We start from the raw sequence: 17909 nt of genomic DNA on the forward strand, positions 1-17909 counted from the left end.
AGTTGGGCACATACAGAAGGCAGCAGATTGAGTTTCTCCCTCACATCGATCCTTCTCTTTCTCCCTCCTCTCCCCCATCTCTTCCCCTTACTTCCTTTTTCTAATGGTGTCCTTGGGTGAGGATTAAAAAAAGAGAACTCTGGGTGGTGAGCGCAGTGGTTAGAGCAAGTGCCAGCGCTTCCAGTCAAGGGCATGTACCTGGTTTGTAAGTTTGATCCCTGGCCCCTGTCAGGGCACATGGGGAAGGGAACCAATTGAAGAGTTGGAAGTCAATACATCTTATCTACCTGGTTTAAGTGATTTTTTTAATCGCTTTTTTGGGGTCCTGATTTCCCATTAGACTAAGCATTTTCCAAAGCTGAGGATTATGCCTTCCTCCTGAACCACAATGTTGATGACAAAAGTAGGTTGGAGTAGTCAAGAAAGTTTAATGTTTCAAGTTATAACTCATTGGTTCTCAACTTTTAACAGAGGGAATGCTTATGAGAAAGACAGATTCCTGCATCGTCCCGCCTTCCATGGAGAGGTTGGTTTAGGGCATTCCCATGGGAGGCAGGAGGCTGCCTTTGTAACAAGCAGCCAGCGATTCTGACACAGTGGCCTGTAGACCACATGGGCAGACCCTGACAACACCACAGAACTGGGAGCTGAAGTAACCATGCCTGCGTCCTAGAGCCCTCGTTAATCTGACTCAGTGATCAGAGTCTCGGGAATTTGGAAGTTGGCCATTCCTTCAAAGGTGTACAAGAAGACACTGTGAATGACCAGAGCAATTTCTGTAAAAATTACAGACATGAAAAGCTTTTTGAGAAATTAACTAATCTGTCAGCCAACTTTGGGGCTGAGTGAAATCTACTCAATCTAATATAGGTGAAATTTCATTTTGATTTTAACATATACAAAGTTAAGAATATTCTCGTGGTGTGACTAACCTTAGATAAGCAGTAGAGTTGCATTGCTGGTGGAAAGTCACATTTTTTCCCCTCTTGACAAGGTTTAGTCTGTCTCCAAACTGAAACAAAAGTGTCTCCCGAGTTTTAAAAAAAACAACATGAAAATTACTCAATGTAGATGGTAGGAAAAGTAGGCTCTTAATCTGAAGAATTTCTATTTCAGTTTTTTATTTTTTGTTTCAGATTTATGCATGTATTAAGTATAATTTTACGTCCAATATAGGTTTTAGTTTTGCAGACAAATATACTCTTATGTTTATAACTTCTGCTACTTGCCTTAGAAATTATCATAAAACCATAATTATATTCTTTTCCCCACATGTTTTATTCTGAAGGTCTATTTCGGTTACACCAAAATCCCTTTTATGACATTTTCCACTCTATAGAGTAAGCCCTCCTCCTCCCATACACTCTATTCCTCAGCATTGTATTAATTTTCTGCACAGCACAGCACAGAGGTGTTTCCTTGTTCCTGTCTTCCTTCCTCACCAGACAGACTGTAAGTTTCATGAATATAAGGACTTCTGTTTTCCTCACCACTGTATACTCGGGCATTCAATGAAGGGAAATGTTTGTTATTAAATTCTTAACGTCAAAGGAGGGGTAGAGGAAAGGCAAAGTAGGTTAGGTTCAGAGGGCTAAATTTTAGTTACTTAATTTCTTTGCCTGTTTTCTCATCTAGAAAAGGAAATTTTATGTGCTTTACCTTTAGGGTAAAAAATGAGGCAATGGGTAAAAAGTGCTTCAAACAAATTATGCAAATGCTTTATAAGATAATTTTAAAAACCTGAGCTTGCTTTAACTAAAGTTGGGGAATTTTATTACAGTATCATAACTTTTAAAAATTATTTATGAGGCATCCTAATTTTTAATACGTAAGTGAAATAAAGTTTCTCTGTACTTTTACTAAAAAAGTTAAGTATTTAAATGTTATCATTGGAAGGATTACTTGTAAGGAAATTATAGGATGAAGCCACAATTTCGCTTAATCCTCACCAATATGAAAATGTTCTAGCCCAAGTTCACAGATGATTGTTACTTTGTGTAAATGTACCTACTTTACTATATTTGCCTCTTATTAAGAGTTTGATAAATACTATGGTTTTCATAATTACTGTATAATTTTCTTAGAAATTTGTACTCACCCTTGTATTAGTAGAAGGAAAAAGTCAATCCTTTATACGTAGAATTTCTCTTTTGGTTTTTAAATTTTGTTTCATATTAATGGTTTTAAGAAGTACAGCTTTATTTATTGCAGACATTTTGGTTCTGCAGGAAAATTATACTCTTACAATTGATTTAGAAATGAGCATCATGTAATTAACTGGGCTTTTCCCCTCCCCAAAGGCAAATTATGAAGGTCAGGGAAAGGACAATGTAGTGTTTACATCAAAATCCCCTTCATGGATCTTTCCAGCAATATAAACATATGAAAGCCCATAAATATTTATTTATGTTTGTATTATACATCTGAACATTTTTCATAGCAAGAACATTTGCATGAAATGTATTTTTCATGATTAGAGTATAAAAAATTGTAGAAGACAGACTTGATAGTTGTGTGATTACATTAAATCCATTAGTTCAGAAACTTGTTTTTCAATCAATTTTATCATCTATTAGAAATAGTCATTTAGAAACTGACTTGTTGGTGGAGAATCAATAGTTACACTCAATTCTGGTTAGAGCTGTGATCCTGGACACTGCCATTGTAATGATCTCCACATATAGATCATGTGTGACTGGGTTGGTAGTGACAGTGTCTAGTTATTTAGTATCTACTTACCATATTGCATGCTTATAAGTACTTTTTTAAATGGTTTTCTATAATTTGGGAGATGTCAAGAATTGCTGCTACATTTAGAAATTATGTTCCAATAAATATGTTTATATTATTTTTAGAAAAATATAGTTCTGAAACTAACAAATCATTGATTTTTTTACTGAGTTAAATGCCATTTATCTTTCAGAGGATCATAAAATAGGAGTTGGAGCAGTCATTTGGGCAGAAAAAAAATCTGTAAGTATTAAACTAATTGTTTAAACATTTAACTTTGATTTTCTTTAAATATATTTCAGCCTTAAATACATTATTTTGTTGACCCAGAGGCATTAATATTTTATATTGGTGATTTTATGTTCTATAAGCATTTGTTTATTCCCTCAGCAATTTTATGGATAGATTCATTTATTTAGCAGACATTTGTTGAACACCTTCTACAGGGTTGTCACTGTGCCACAGTGTACAGCGGGGAGTTAAAGACCACATTTCCTGCCCTTCGTGGCCTTCTGTAATCTGGTAATACAGAGAGAAGTGAAAAAGAGATTGGTATGTAAGAGTGATTATAACATGATACCATGAAAGCTCAGAGGATCAAGCTTAACTCGCTTGAAGAAATGAGTGAAATATTCTTGGAGGAGATAAGATGCTATTTGTCTTGAAGAATGAATAGGAATTCACCAGGCAGAGCAAGTTCGTGAGACTAGGAGGATACCATGCAGAGGTGAGGGGTGTGAGAGGGAATTGGAAAATGGAAGTGATTTGGCATGTTGGAGTACAGAGTCATATGTTTAATAATGTGGTAGAAGAAATTGGTCTTGACCCTGAAGAACTCTGTGTTTCATGTAGAGAGTTTGGACTTTATCTTTTGGATAGTGGAATACACTAGCACAGTGCTAAGCAGCGGAAATAAAAGACAAGCCACATATTTAATTTTAAATTTTATAGAAGCCATATTTAGAAAGAGGTGAATTAATCTTAAGAATGTATTTTAATCTAATCTGTCCATAAATATCATTTCAACATGTGATCCATATAAAAGATTATTAATGACTTGCACAGAAGGCCAAGAGAGTGCCACAGTGGCTTCTGGAGGGAGGGTCAGGTGAAGACACAGGGAGAAGATGTCTGTTTACAAACCAAGGCAAGAAGTCTCATAGGAAACCAACCCTGCCATTGATCTGGGCTACAGAACTTTGGGTGGATCTAAGATGGCGGTGGAGTAGGTGGGAGCTAAACTCCCCTCCTCCCAGGACCAAATCAGAGTTACAACTAAACTATATAAGAATCATCCTGAATAACCAACTAAAGATGAGCTGAAGAAAAACCTCATAACCAAGGATTTACAGGAGAACCCACATTGAGACTGGTGGGAAGGGTGGAGACACAAAAAGGGCTGGCCCTGCTCCTAGGGGCAGCAGCTGAGGTTCTGGAGGGTTATCTCGGCTCCGCAAGGGGCAGTTCTCCTGAGAAGCGTGGGGTCTAAACCCCTACCTGGGCTCCCCGGGCTAGAGCACCAGAGCTGAGGAGAGGCACCCAGAGTCCTGGCCATTGTGGCTCAGTGATTAGAGCTTCAGCCCTCGCACCAAGGGGTCGTAGTTTTGAATCCCGGTCACGGGCACGTACCTGGGTTTCAGGGTTGATCCCCGGCCCCAATTGGGGCACATGCAGGAAGCAACCAATCGATGTGTCTCTGTCACATAGATGTTTCTCTCCCTCATCCTCCCTTCCTCCTTTCCACTCTCTCTAAAAATAAATGGGAAAAATATCCTCGGGTGAGGATTAACCAAAAAAAAAAAATAAAATAAATAGAGGCATCCACATAACATCTAGCTGTGAAAAGCTCTGGGGTTTCTGTCCACCAGTGAGAGATGGCTAGAGATACAGGTACCCTCTTAAAGGGCCAACGCATAAAACGTCATTCGCAGTGACGAGTCCCATGAGGAGACTGGGGTTTGTGGCTTTGGGGAGGGAGCTGAAGGGACAGCCACCAGAATCCCTGTGTGAGTCATTCGCCTCTACCGAAGATGCCATCTTCCTTGGGTGGAACACTCCCCATTAGCTGGGGGGAAATAAAAATAACAGCCCCACCCTCGGGACTTCCCCTCCACTCACCCTGTGTAGCTTATACCCTGCTGAGGAGTGCAGCCAGAGGCTCTTCCTGTGACTGAGCCTAACAGGCAGCCCAGAGGCAGAGGCTGGTGGATGCAGGTCTCGGGGTGCCTTGGGACTCTGCTGACCTGCTCTCAGGCCTGGTGCTGGTAAAAGCCAGCCTTGGTGTGTAGCTTGATCCTTCCTGCATGCACTCAGGCCCCGCATGGCCAGCCACAAAATGTGGATCGCTGGTAGCTACAAACAGGTTGCCCAGCACCAGTCACAGTAGCACCTAACATTAACCTGCACCAGGGTTCCTCTCAAGAGGTCCAGAACCAAGAGACCTAGGGGCCAGCTCCAGAAAACAACAGAGAAAGTTCCAATAAGCTTCACAAGCAATATATCCAAAGAGAGATCTCTATAGGCACCAAACCCTACTGAGGCAAATTCAACTTTGTGTGGTCACCTGCACAGCAGCTCTCATGCCATGGTTGGGATTGAGCCTCAGAGTCAGCCAGCCTGAGGGTCAATCCCATGCATGAACAGGTCAAGAGCAATCAAGACTCAATTACAACAGGAGGGCCCACGTAACCTACACAAGGGACATTCCCTGAGCACCCTGTTCAGGTGATCAAGAAGACTGCAACACCAGAGCCCAAGGGACACCCCACGAAGACTAGGAGTCAAAGCAGATCTACCTAACATAGAAGCAAATATAAAGAGGCAGCCAAAATGGGGAGACAAATAAACATGCCCCGCATGAAAGAATAGGAGAAATCTCCAGAAAACAAGCTAAATGAATTGGAGGCAAGCAATTTATCAAATATAAAGCTCGAAATAATGGTTATAAGGGCGCTCAATAGCATGAAAAAGGACAGAAACCATAAAAAAGAACCAGTCAGAAATGAAGAATATGTACTAATAAAAGGGTAATATGCTAATTAGACTGGACATCTTCTGTATGTCCTTCCAAACAAAGCCACAGTGGTGGGGGCTGAGGCAGAGGTGATTAGGGGTGATCAAGCCAGCAGGGGAGAGCAGTTAGGGGCAATCAGGCCGACAGTGGAGGGCAGTTAGGGGGTGATCAGGCCGGCAGGGGAAGGCAGTTGGGGGCGATCAGGCTGGCAGGGGAGGGCAGTTAGGGGGCAATCAGGCCGGCAGGCGAGCAGTTAGGGGTGATCAGGCAGGCAGGCGAGTGGTTGGGGCGATCAGGCAGGCAAGCAGTTAGGGGCTATCAGGCAGGCAGGCAAGCAGTTAGGGGTGATCAGGCAGGCAGGCAAGTGGTTAGGGGGGATGAGGCAGGCATGCTTAGTGGTTAGGGGCGATCAGGCAGGAAGGCGAGTGGTTAGGAATGATCAGGCAGGCAGAGTGGTTAGGGGGGATCAGGCAGGCAAGCAGGTGAGTAGTTAGGAGCCAGTGGTCCTGGATTGCAAGAGGGTGCAGGCTGGGCTGAGGGACACCCCCCCTCCTCCTGTGCATGAATTTCGTGCATCAGGCCTCTAGTACAGTATATAAAGTAACACAATGGGAGGAATAAACAGAAGACTGGATGAAGCAGAGGATTGAATCCATGGTTTGGAAAACAAGATAGAAAAAACAACAAGCAGAGCAGCAAAAAGCAAAAAGAATTTTTAAAATGAGAGTTTAAGGGACCTTTAGGACAACATGAAGCATCATAGTGATACCCTAAGGGACCTTTAGGACAGCATTTGCATCATAGCGATACCCGAAGGAGAAGGGAGAGAGCAAGGGATCAAGAACCTATTTGAAGAAACAATGAGCAAATACTTCCCTACCTGCTGAAGGAAAAAGACACACAAATCTAGAAAGTTTAGAGAGTCCCAAACAAGAAGGAACCAAGGAGGCCCATATCAAGACACATCATAATTAAAATGGCAAAGATTAAAGACAAAGAGAGAATCTTAAAAGCCACAAGAGAAAGACAGTTATTTGCAAGGGAGTTCCCATACCACTGTCTGCTGATTTCTCAACAGAAACATGTTAGGCCCAAAGGAATTGGCATGAAATATGCAATGTGATGAAAAGCAAGGACCTACATTGAAGACTGCTCTATTCAGGAAGACTATCATTTATTGATTCTTTTTCTTTCTTTCTTTCTTTTTTAAGAGAGTGAGAGGAAGGGAGAGAGAGAGAGAGAGAGAAAACATCAGGTGAGAGATAAACATGATTGACTGCCTCCTACAGGTCCCTGCAGGACCCTTACTGGGGCTTGAGCCACAACCAGGGCATGTGCTCTGACCTGGAATCAAATCAGCAACATCTCAGTGCATGGAAGGACGCTCAACCAACTGAGCCACACCGGCCAGGGCAAGGCTATCATTTAAAATCAAAGGAGAAATAAAGATCTTCCCAGATCACAAAAAGCTAAATGAGTTTGTTATCACCAAACCAGGGTAACAATAAATGTTAAAGGGTCTACTTTAAGAATTAGAAGCAGGAGGAGGAAGAGGAGGAGGAGGAGCAGGAGGAGGAGGAGAAAAACAGGAACATAGTTAAAGAATAAAATGGCAATAAGGATTTATTTATCAATAGTCACTTTAAATGTAAATGGCTTAAATGCTCCAATCAAAAGACATAAGGTAGGTCAGTGGTCGGCAAATTCATTAGTCAACAGAGCCAAATATCAACAGTACAACGACAGAAATTTCTTTTGAGAGCCAAATTTTTTAAACTTAAACTTTTTCTAACGCCACTTCTTCAAAATAGACTTGCCCAGGCCGTGGTATTTTGTGGAAGAGCCACACTCAAAGGGTCAAAGAGCCTCATGTGGCTTGCGAGCCGCAGTTTGCCTACCACGGAGGTAGGTGAATAGATAAGAAAACCAGACCATTCCTAATATATAAAAAGCCAGGGGCCATCATGACCTAAACGACCAGATGGACGACCGAACAACAGGCTGCGTGGGGCGACCAGGCCGGCAGGGGGGTTAGTGAGGGACGACCAAACGACTGAACAGCAGGCTGCATTGGGCAACCAGGCCAGCAGGGGTGTTAGTGAGGGACAACCAAACAAATGAACAGCAGGCTGCGTGGGGTGACCAGGCCTGCAGGGGGTGTGGGGGGCGCAGTTGGGGGCATAGGCCAGCAGAGGGGCAGTTGGGGGTGACCAGGTTGGCAGGGGGCAGTTGGGGGTGACCAGGCTGCCAGGGGGTCAGTGAGGGGTGACCAGGCCGGCAGGGGGGCAGTTGGGGGCAAGCAGGCCTGCAGGGTAGGCAGTGAGGGGCGACCAGGCCCCAGATGGGGGGTATTCGGGGGCAACCGGGTCAGCAGGAGGGGCAGTAAGGGGTGACCAGGCCGGCAGGGGCGCAGTTGGGGGCGACCAGGCTGGCAGGAGGTCAGTTAGGGGCACTCAGGCAGGCAGGCAGGTGAGCAATTAGGAGCCAGCAGTCCTGGATTGTGAGAGGGCTGTCCCGGATTGGAGAGGGTGCAGGCTGGGCTGAGGGGACCACCCCCCCCCCCCCGGCATTTACGGATTTCATGCACTGGGCCTCTAATAAATAAATAAATAAAATTTATTTTATTTATAAATACACACACACACACACACACACACACACACACACACACACACACACTGTTTACAAGAAACCCACCTCAGAACAAAGGATACACACAGACTAAATGTATAGGGATAGAAAAAGATATTTCATACAAAAAATGGAAAGGGGAAAAAATTGGTGGCAATACTTACATTTGGCAAAATAGATGTTAAAACAAAGGCTATAGTAAGAGACAAAGAAGGACATTACATGATGATAAAGGGAGCTATCCAACAGGAGGATATACACCCTGTAAACATTTATGTAACACACATAGGAATATCTAAATATTCAAACCAAATCTTGATGGAATTAAAGAGAGATTGACAGTAATACAGTCACAGCAAAGGATTTTAACACCCCAATTAATATCAATGGATAGATCTTCCAGACAGAAAATCAACCAGTAAATGGCAGCCTTATATGACACACTTAGAACAGATGGACTTAATTGATATCATCAGAGCATTTCAACCCAAAAGCAGCAGAATTTACCTTCCTTTTAAGTGCATATGGGATATTTTCTAGGAGAAAACACATCTCAATATATTTAAGAAGATTGAAATCATAACAAGCATCTTCTCTGGCCATAATGATATGAAACTAGGACCAAATCACAAGAAATAAACTGAAAAACACACAAAGACATGGAGGTTAAATAGTGTGTCACTAAGCAATGAATGGGTTAACAATGACAGAAGAAATGAAAACATACCTGGAAACAAATGAAAATGAGACCACAACAACCCAAAACGATTGGGACACAGAAAAGCAGTTCTGAGAAGGAAATTCATAGCATTACAGGCTTACCTCAAACCAGAAAATCACAAATAGACAAACTTTACACCTAAAGGTACTGGAAAAAGAATGACAAGTCCAAAGTGAGTAAAAGGAAGGAAATAATAAAGATCAGAGCAGAAACAAACAAAATAGAATATAAAATAACAGTACAAAAAGATCAATGAAACCAAGAGCTGGTTCTTTAAAAAGAAAATTGACAAACCTTTAACCAGACTCATCAAGACAAAAAGAGAGGACCCAAATAATAAACTCAGAAATGAAAGAGGAGAAGTAACAACTGACATCAGAAAAATACAAAGGATTGTTAGAAAATATTACAAATTGTTAGAAAATATTATATGCCAACAAATTGGACAACCTGGACGAAATGGATAAATTGGTAGAAACATATAATTTTCCAAAACTGAATCAGGAAGAATCACAGATTCTGAATATACAAATTACAACTGGTGAAATTGAAGCAGTAATAAAATTAAAAAAACTCCCAACAATTAATAGTCTTAGACCAGATGGCTTAACATGTGAATTTTACCAAACATTCAAGGAAGAACTAACACCGATCTTTCTCAAACTATTCCAATTTTACAAGGCCAGCATTATCCTAATTCTAAAATCAGATAAAGACACTATGAAGAAAGTAAAACATAGATGCTAAAATCCTCAACCAAATTTTAGCAAATCGGACCTAACAATACATTAAAAAGATCATACACCATTTTCAAGTGGGATTTATACTGGGGATGCAAAGTTGTTATAATATTCGCAAATCAATACACAAGTGTACACCACATAAGCAAAATGAAGGATAAAAACTGTGTGATCATAACAATAGATACAGAAAAAGCATTTGGTAAAATACAGCAGCCACTTATGATAAAAACTCTCAGCAAAATGGGAGGAGGAAACTTATCTCAACCTAATAAAGGCTATACATGACAAACTTACAGCCAACATCATACTCGATGGATAAAAACTACAAACATTTCCCTTAAGATTAGGAACAAGACATGAGATGTCTGCTTTTACCACTCTTCTTCAACAGTAGAGGCCCGGCGCACAAAATTTGTGCACAGGTACTGTCCCTAGGCCTGGCCTGCAATCAGAGCCACCTTCCCCAGCTTCCGGCAGCCGGCCCCGCCCCCTGCTGCCACCCACCCTTGGTTCCCCATTTGCCATCTTGCACCCAAGGTGGCCTGTCCCAGGATATACTTCGAGCCCGTGTAGGAGGCTGTGCTCCCCCCCAGTGGAGACCTGTTCGCGGGAGGTGCTTTTGTGTGGAATTTCTTTCAGGGAAGGGATGGGTTGTGGGCCCAAAGCCCGAGAGAGTTCCAGGGGGCCAGTGGCACTATCAGGGTCATTCTGGTCACGCCTGAATGTTCACTGTGTTCATTTGCTGGAGGATTCTAATTGCAGGGTCCTGGTGCATGACAACCCATCCCACAAAAAGGTTCCATTAGATTTCAGGTCGCATCACTACTGAGGAGGGTAAGATCAGGTGCTTTAAGCAGAGAACATGGAATTCTGAACAGGGTTAGAATTCAGCAGCATCAGGAGACAGGTTTCTCAACAACCCACCTAACCAACGCTTGGTACCTTGCTGATGGCTTCTCCCTCCTCCTCAGGGAGCAGGTGGGGAGAAGAGAGGAGCAACTGTCTGCAGCTGTGGGCACTCCTGTGGGAAAGAATGCCAGCCGGCCGTGGGGAGGGACCGAGAGGTTGGCCGTTCCTACCCGCTCGCTGGCCCCACCCCCCACTGGCACCCACCCCCGGTTCCCCATTCACCATCAGGCAATCAGAGCCTGCTGATTGGAGCCTTCCGGCTGGGGAAAGGGACCAAGAGATTGGCTGGGAGCAGCTCCTGCATTGAGCGTCTGCCCCTGGGTGGTCAGTGTGCGTCATAGCGACTGGTCATTCTGCCGTTCAGTAGATTTGAATAATACCCTTTTATTATATAGGATTATTATATAGGACTAGAGGCCTGGCACATGAAATTTGTGCACGGGTAGGGTCCCTAGGCCTGGCCTGCAATCAAGGCCGATCTTCCCTGGCTGCCAGCAGCTGGCCCTGCCCCTGCCGCTGCCAATTGCCCTCTGTGTGTGGGGTAACTAGTGGGGCAATCGGCCCCGGTGCTGCCCCCATCCACCACCACCCACCCCCAGTTCCCAGTTCCCCATCAGGCGATCGGAGCCTGCCAGCTGGGGAGCGGGACCAAAAGATTGGCCATTTCCGCCCGCTCACTGGCCCAACCCCCCGCCACTGCTGCCGGTCACCCTCTCTGTGTGGGGTGACCTGCGGGCGATTGGCGCCCCAGCGCCGCCTGTATCTGCTGCCACCCACCCCCGATTCCCAGTTCCTCATTGGGCAATAGGAGCCTGCCGGCCAGGGGGAGGGACCAAGAGGTTGGCCAGCAGGCCCTGATTGGGCGATCAGGGCCTGCGGGCTGGGGGCGGCTCTTGCATCGAGCTACTGCCCCCTAGTGGTCAGTGTGCGTCATAGCCAACTGGTCATTCCGCTATCCGGTTGATTTGCATGTTATGCTTTTATATATATACAATAGAGGCCCGGTGCACGAAATTCATGCTTGGGGGCGTGTGTGTTCCTCAGCCCAGCCTGCACCGTCTCCAATCTGGGACCCCTCGACGGATGTCTGACTGCCCATTTAGGCCCGATCCTGGTGGGCTCGGGCCTAAACAGACAGTCGGACATCCCTCTCACAATCCAGGACTGCTGGCTCCCAACCTCTCGCCTGCCTGCCTGCCTGATTGCCCCTAACTGCTTCTGCCTGCCAGCCTGATCACCCCCTAACCACTCCCCTGCCAGCCTGATCGACGCCTAACTGCTCCCCTGCCAGCCCGATTGCTCCCAACTGCCCTCCCCTACAGTCCTGGTTGCCCCCAACTGCTCTCCCCTGCTGGCCCAGTCACCACTAAGTGCCCTCCCTTACCAGCCTGGTCGCCCCTAACTGCCCTCTCCTGCAGGCCTGGCCACCCCCAACTGCCCTCCCCAGCTGGCCTGGTCACCCCTAACTGCCCTCCCTTGCCGGCCTGGTTGTCCCCAACTGCCATCCCCTGCAGGCCTGATCGCTCCCAACTGCCCTTCCTTGCAGGCCTGGTCCCTCCCAACTGCCCTCCTTTGTTGGCCTGATTACCCACAACTGCCCTCCCATGCCAGCCATCTTGTGGTGGCCATCTTGTGTCCACATGGGGGTGGCCATCTTTGACCACATGGGGCCGGCCATCTTGTGTGTTGGTGTGATGGTCAATTTGCATATTATCTCTTTATTATATAGGACTAGAGGCTCAGTGCACAAAATTTGTGCACAGGGGTGTGTGTCCCTCAGCCCAGCCTGCACCCTCTCCAATTTGGGACCCCTCGAAGGGATGTCCGACTGCTCATTTAGGCCCGATCCCGGTAGGATTGGGCCTAAATGGGCAGTCAGACATCACTCCCACAATCCAGGACTCCTGGCTCCCAGCTGCTCGCCTGCCTGCCTTCCTGATCACTCCTAACCACTACTGCCTACCAGCCTGATCACCCCCTAACCACTCCCCTGCCAGCCTGATTGATGCCTAACTGCTCCCCTGCCAGCCTGATTGCCCCTAAGTGCCCTCCCCTGCAGGCCTGGTCATCCCCAACTGCCCTCCCCTGCAGGCCTGGTTCCCCCACAACTGCTCTCCCCTGCAGGCCCGGTCACCCCCAACTTCTCTCCTCTGCTGGCCTGGTCACCCCTAACTGCCCTCCCCTGCAGGCTTGATTGCCCCCAACTGCCCTCCCTTGCAGGCCTGGTCCCTCCCAACTGCCCTCCCCTGCTGGCCTGATTGCCCCCAACTGCCCTCCCTTGCAGGCCTGGTCCATCCCAACTGCCCTCCCCTGCTGGGCATCTTATGTCCACATGGGGGCAGGATCTTCGAACACATAGGGGCAGCCATCTTGTGTGTTGGAGTGATGGTCAATTTGCATATTACTCTTATTAGATAGGATAGAGGGCTGGTGCACGGGTGGAGGCCGGCTGGTTTTCCCTGAAGGGTGTTCTGGATCAGGGTGGGGGTTCCCTTGGGGCATGGGGTGGCCTGGGTGAGGGGCCTGTGGTGGTTTGCAGGCCGGCCACACACCCCAGCGACCCAAGCGGAGGCCTTGGGATATGGGATTTATTTATCTTCTATAATTGAAACTTTGTAGCCTTAAGCGGAGGCCAAGGCAGGCCAGGGCTGCAGAAGCTTGGCTTCCTCCATCACCGGGGGCAATTCAAGCCTCCTGCTCTCTCCAGCTCTGTGGCTGCCACCATTTTTGTTGGGATTTATTTATCTTCTATAATTGAAACTTTGTAGCCTTGAGTGGAGGCCTGGGCCGGCCAGGGTGTGCGGGAAGCTTGGCTTCCTCCATTGCCGGGGAAACCTAAGCCCCCTGCTCTCTCCGTGGCCACAGCCATCTTGGTTGGGTTAATTTGAATACTCGCTCCTGATTGGCTGGTGGGCGTGGCTTGTGGGTGTAGCAGAGTGATGGTTAATTTGCATATTACTCTTTTATTAGATAGGATAGGATAGTACTGGAAGTCTTAGCTACAGCAATCAGACAAGAAGAACAAATAAAAGGCATCCAAATTGGAGAGGAAGAAGTAAAACTTATTATTTGTGGATGACATGATACTGTATATAGAAAACTCTAAAGATTTCACCAAAACACTACTAGAAATGATAAATGAATTCAATAAAGTAAAAGCATACAAAACAAATATCCAGAAATCAGTTGCACTTTATAGGCCAATAATGAACTACCAGAAAAGGAAACTAAGAATATAATCCCATTCATAATGGCTTCAAAAAGAATAAAATAACTAGGAATAAGTACCTGTATTCAAAAAATTATAAGACACTGAAGAAAGAAATTGAAGAAAATACAAATAAGTGGAAGCATATACCATGTTCATGGATAGGAAGAATTAACATCAATAAAATGCCCATATTACCCAAAGCAATCTATAGGTTCAGTGCAATCCCTGTTAAGATACCAATGGTATATTTCACAGAACTAGAACAAATATTCCAAAAATGTATATGGAACCACAAAAGACCCCAAATAGCAACAGCAAGCTTGGGAGAGAGAGAAAAAGAAAGTTGGAGGAATCACACTATATGATATCAATCTACACTACAAGGCCATAGTAATCAAAACAACATGGTACTGGCATAAAAGCAAACGTAGATCAATAGAACAGAATAGAGAGCCAGAAATAAATCCATGCCTTTATAGTCATTTAGTATTTTACAAAGGAGGCAAGAACATACAATGGGGTAAAGAAAGTCTATTTAATAAATGGTGTTGGTAATATTGGACAGATTCATGCAAAAAAATAAAACTAGCCCACCTTCTTACATCATACACAAGAATAAACTCAAAATGGATTAAAGACTTAAATGTTAGACTTGAAACCATAAAAATTCTAGAAAAAAACCTAGGCAGTAAAAGCTCGTACATTTCTCATAGCAATATTTTTTCTGCTATATCTCCTCAGGCAAGGGAAACAAAAGAAAATATAAATAAATGCAACTATATCAAACTAAAATGTTTTTGCACAGCAAAGGAAACTATCAACAAAATGAAAAGAGAACCCACTGAATGGGAGAACATATTCACCGACATATCTGTTAAGGGGTTAATATCCAAAATGTATAAAGAACTTATAAATCTCAATACCAAAAAAACCCTCAAACAATCCAATTAAAAAATAGGCAAAGGACCTGAATAGATACTTCTCCAAAGAGGACATAGAGATGGCCAATAGATGTATGAGAAGATGCTCAATGTCACTAATCAGAGAAATGCAAATTAAAACCACAAAGAGATATCACCTCACACCTGTCAGAATGACTATCATCAATAAATCAAACAAGCGATGGTGAGGATGTGGAGAAAAGGCAACTCTTGTGTACTGTTGGTGGGAATGTAGATTGGTGCAGCCACAGAGGATAGCAGTGTGGAGTTACCTCAAAAAAGAAAAAATGTAATTATTACCCAACGATCCCGCTTCTGTGAATATTTCCAAAGAAAATTGAAACACTAATTCAAAAGAATATATGCACACGTACGTTCATTGCAGCATCATTTACAATAGTCCAGATTTGGAAATAGCTAAGTGTTCATCAGTACATGAGTGGGTAATAGAAACAGACTCATAGAGAGCTGGCTGACAGATGTCAGGGGAGGGGATTTGGGGGGTGGAGGGATTGTGCAAAAAAGAAAAAAAGAGAAAGAACTCATGGACACAGACATCAGTGTGGTTGATTGCCTATGGAGGGGGTGCGGTGGGAGGTGGAGTAGGGTATAGGGAAGGATAAATGGTGATAGAAGGAGACTTGATTTGGGGTGATAAGCACACAATACAGTATACAGATGATGTGTTGTAGAATTGGTCACCTGAAACCTGTATAATTTTGTTAACCAGTGCCAACATCAATAAATTTAATTTTAAAAAGTGTTTTTAAAACATGTTTTCATTGATTATTTAGAGAGAGAAGAAAGGAGAGAGATAGAGAGATAGAAACCTCAATGAGAGAAACGTTGATTGGCCATCTCCTGCATGCTCCCTACTGGGGACTGAGCCTGCAACCTGGGCATGTTCCTTGACCAGGAATCAAACTGGGGGCCTTTTGGTTCATGGGTCAACACTCAACCACTGAACTGCATAGGCCAGGCTTAAAAAGTTTTTTGTTTTTTTTTAAAGATTATTAATAAAATAGCCTGCATTTGGGGCACTACAGCCATCAAAATATTGTGTGTATTTTACACTTACCATACCTTTCAATTCAGACTAACCACACATGGCTGCTGCTAACCGCATTGGATAGTGTAATCCAAGAATCTTTTTTTTTTTTTTAATTCCTTACCTGAGATATTTTTTCCATTGATTTTTAGAGAGAGTAGAAAGGAGGGAGGGAGGAAGAGCAAGAAAGAGATTGGCTGTCTCCCACGTGTGCCCTGACTGGGGCCAGGGATCAAACATGCAACCCAGGTACATACCCTTGACCAGGAATTGAACCCACGAACCTTGGGTGCAAGGCCGACGCTCTAAGCACTGAGCAACAGTGGCCAGGCCAATCCAAGAATCTTTTAAGTGGGAAAATGTTTGGTTCAGATTTGCATTATAATAATAATGAGGTGGGACTAGACAGAAAATAGGGACATTCATATAAAATATGGTGAGGGCTTAGAATTATGGGGATGAGTTAGGAGAGCACAGAATCAAGAGATAATTCTTAGTAATTATGTGTAGGAGCCTAAATTTTGTTTCAATAGACTTTATAGCAAGTAATTTGACTATTTGCCTGGATGTTTCATAAGTCTTTTAAGTTCATCCTAGCCAATACATCTAGTATTTTCCCTGCTAACCTATTTCTTCATCAGTGGTCACCAGCCCATTCCTTCTAATGCCACACATTCAATTAATCACCAGGTACTGTGGACTCCACCTTCAAAATATCTCTTAACTCTCCTTATCTCTACCTCAGCTGTTAACACCTACTAGAATAGGTTCCTCTACCAAAAACTTCATAGTCTTCTGTACAGTTCATTTGTCTCACTCATCACAGTTAAAATTATGTGTCCAGTTTCTTATCATCTCTAGATTATAAGGCTCACGAGGACAGGAATTCTCTGTCTTGTTTATATGAATGCTCAGCAGCCTCTAGCTTAAGATCTGGTTGTTCTTGACTACTTTGTGGAGAATTTAAGTTTCCTTTCAAATTACCTATAGTGTACACAGCATGGTGAAGTGCAAAGACATGGGTTTGGAGTCAACCTGAGCTTGAATTTCATCTGTTACTTACTCGTTTTGTGACCCTGGCTTCAGTTTCCTTATCCATAAAACGGGAATAATGATAGTACTGCTGTTCTCTATGTTGTGGAAATTGATTAAATGAAATAATACAGATAAAACTCAACATGATGTTAGATAGTAAGTACTCAAGAATAATTTGTTATCAATAAGATCAGTTATTTATAAGCTTTTGTTTGCTCACTATAACAGTGATTTTTATCAAGCTACTACAGTAATGAGTCTGTTGATACTTGCATATGAGTAATTATAATATATTGAAATTTAGTGAGGCTTATTAGAGCAAATTTCAAACTACTATAAATACTTGTGATTTATAAAATATTTCACTCTAATAATTGATAAAACATTCATAATAATAGCTAATATGCCATTGACCAGGAGAAATAAAGAAGAACCAGTGAAGTAAGAAGTCCTATGATAATATATACACGTATAATAGGGGCTCAATAATTATTGAAGATTATGAGAAACTGAAATTTCTATTTTTCAACTCTATCATATTGGCACATTTTTAGCCCAACAACAAAAATTGCTCAAAATATGTTTTAAATTTCTGGCTTGCTAACCAATAGCACAGCACAGTGCATATAAGAAATTAACAGTCATTTGCTGAGTAACTCTTAATATACAAAGCACTCTAATAGGTGTACTCTGAGATAAAGAAAGAAGAAAGCATGATTTCTGTTCTCCAGCATCTTATAACCTGTTCTAGGAGAGCTGTCCGAATCAAGTGAATTAGACAAGCTAATATTTACTAGTAATTAACTGCTAAAACCAATTCTGCCTTGAGATTATGTTAGAAATATGATCAGCTTTCTTGAAATTTAGCTTTGATAAGACCACACTGCAGTTGGAGGACCTAATATTATATTTTTTGATGGTTCATCT

The 17909-nt window shown here is 43.5% G+C and overlaps 1 protein-coding gene across 6 annotated transcripts in view; it reads left to right on the forward strand.

Moving 5' to 3' along the window:
• CDADC1 (cytidine and dCMP deaminase domain containing 1) overlaps nucleotides 1–17909 on the forward strand; it is an 86814-nt gene that overhangs the window by 34770 nt on the left and 34135 nt on the right. For all 6 annotated transcript variants that reach the window (XM_079779620.1, XM_079779615.1, XM_079779616.1 and 3 more), the window contains one exon: nucleotides 2924–2973. In XM_079779620.1, coding sequence (XP_079635746.1) covers nucleotides 2924–2973 — 50 coding nt within the window. The remainder of the gene's footprint in view (nucleotides 1–2923; nucleotides 2974–17909) is intronic.

Source organism: Cnephaeus nilssonii, assembly GCF_951640355.1.
Source record: "Cnephaeus nilssonii genome assembly, chromosome: 8".
NCBI classification, from domain to species: domain Eukaryota; kingdom Metazoa; phylum Chordata; class Mammalia; order Chiroptera; family Vespertilionidae; genus Cnephaeus; species Cnephaeus nilssonii.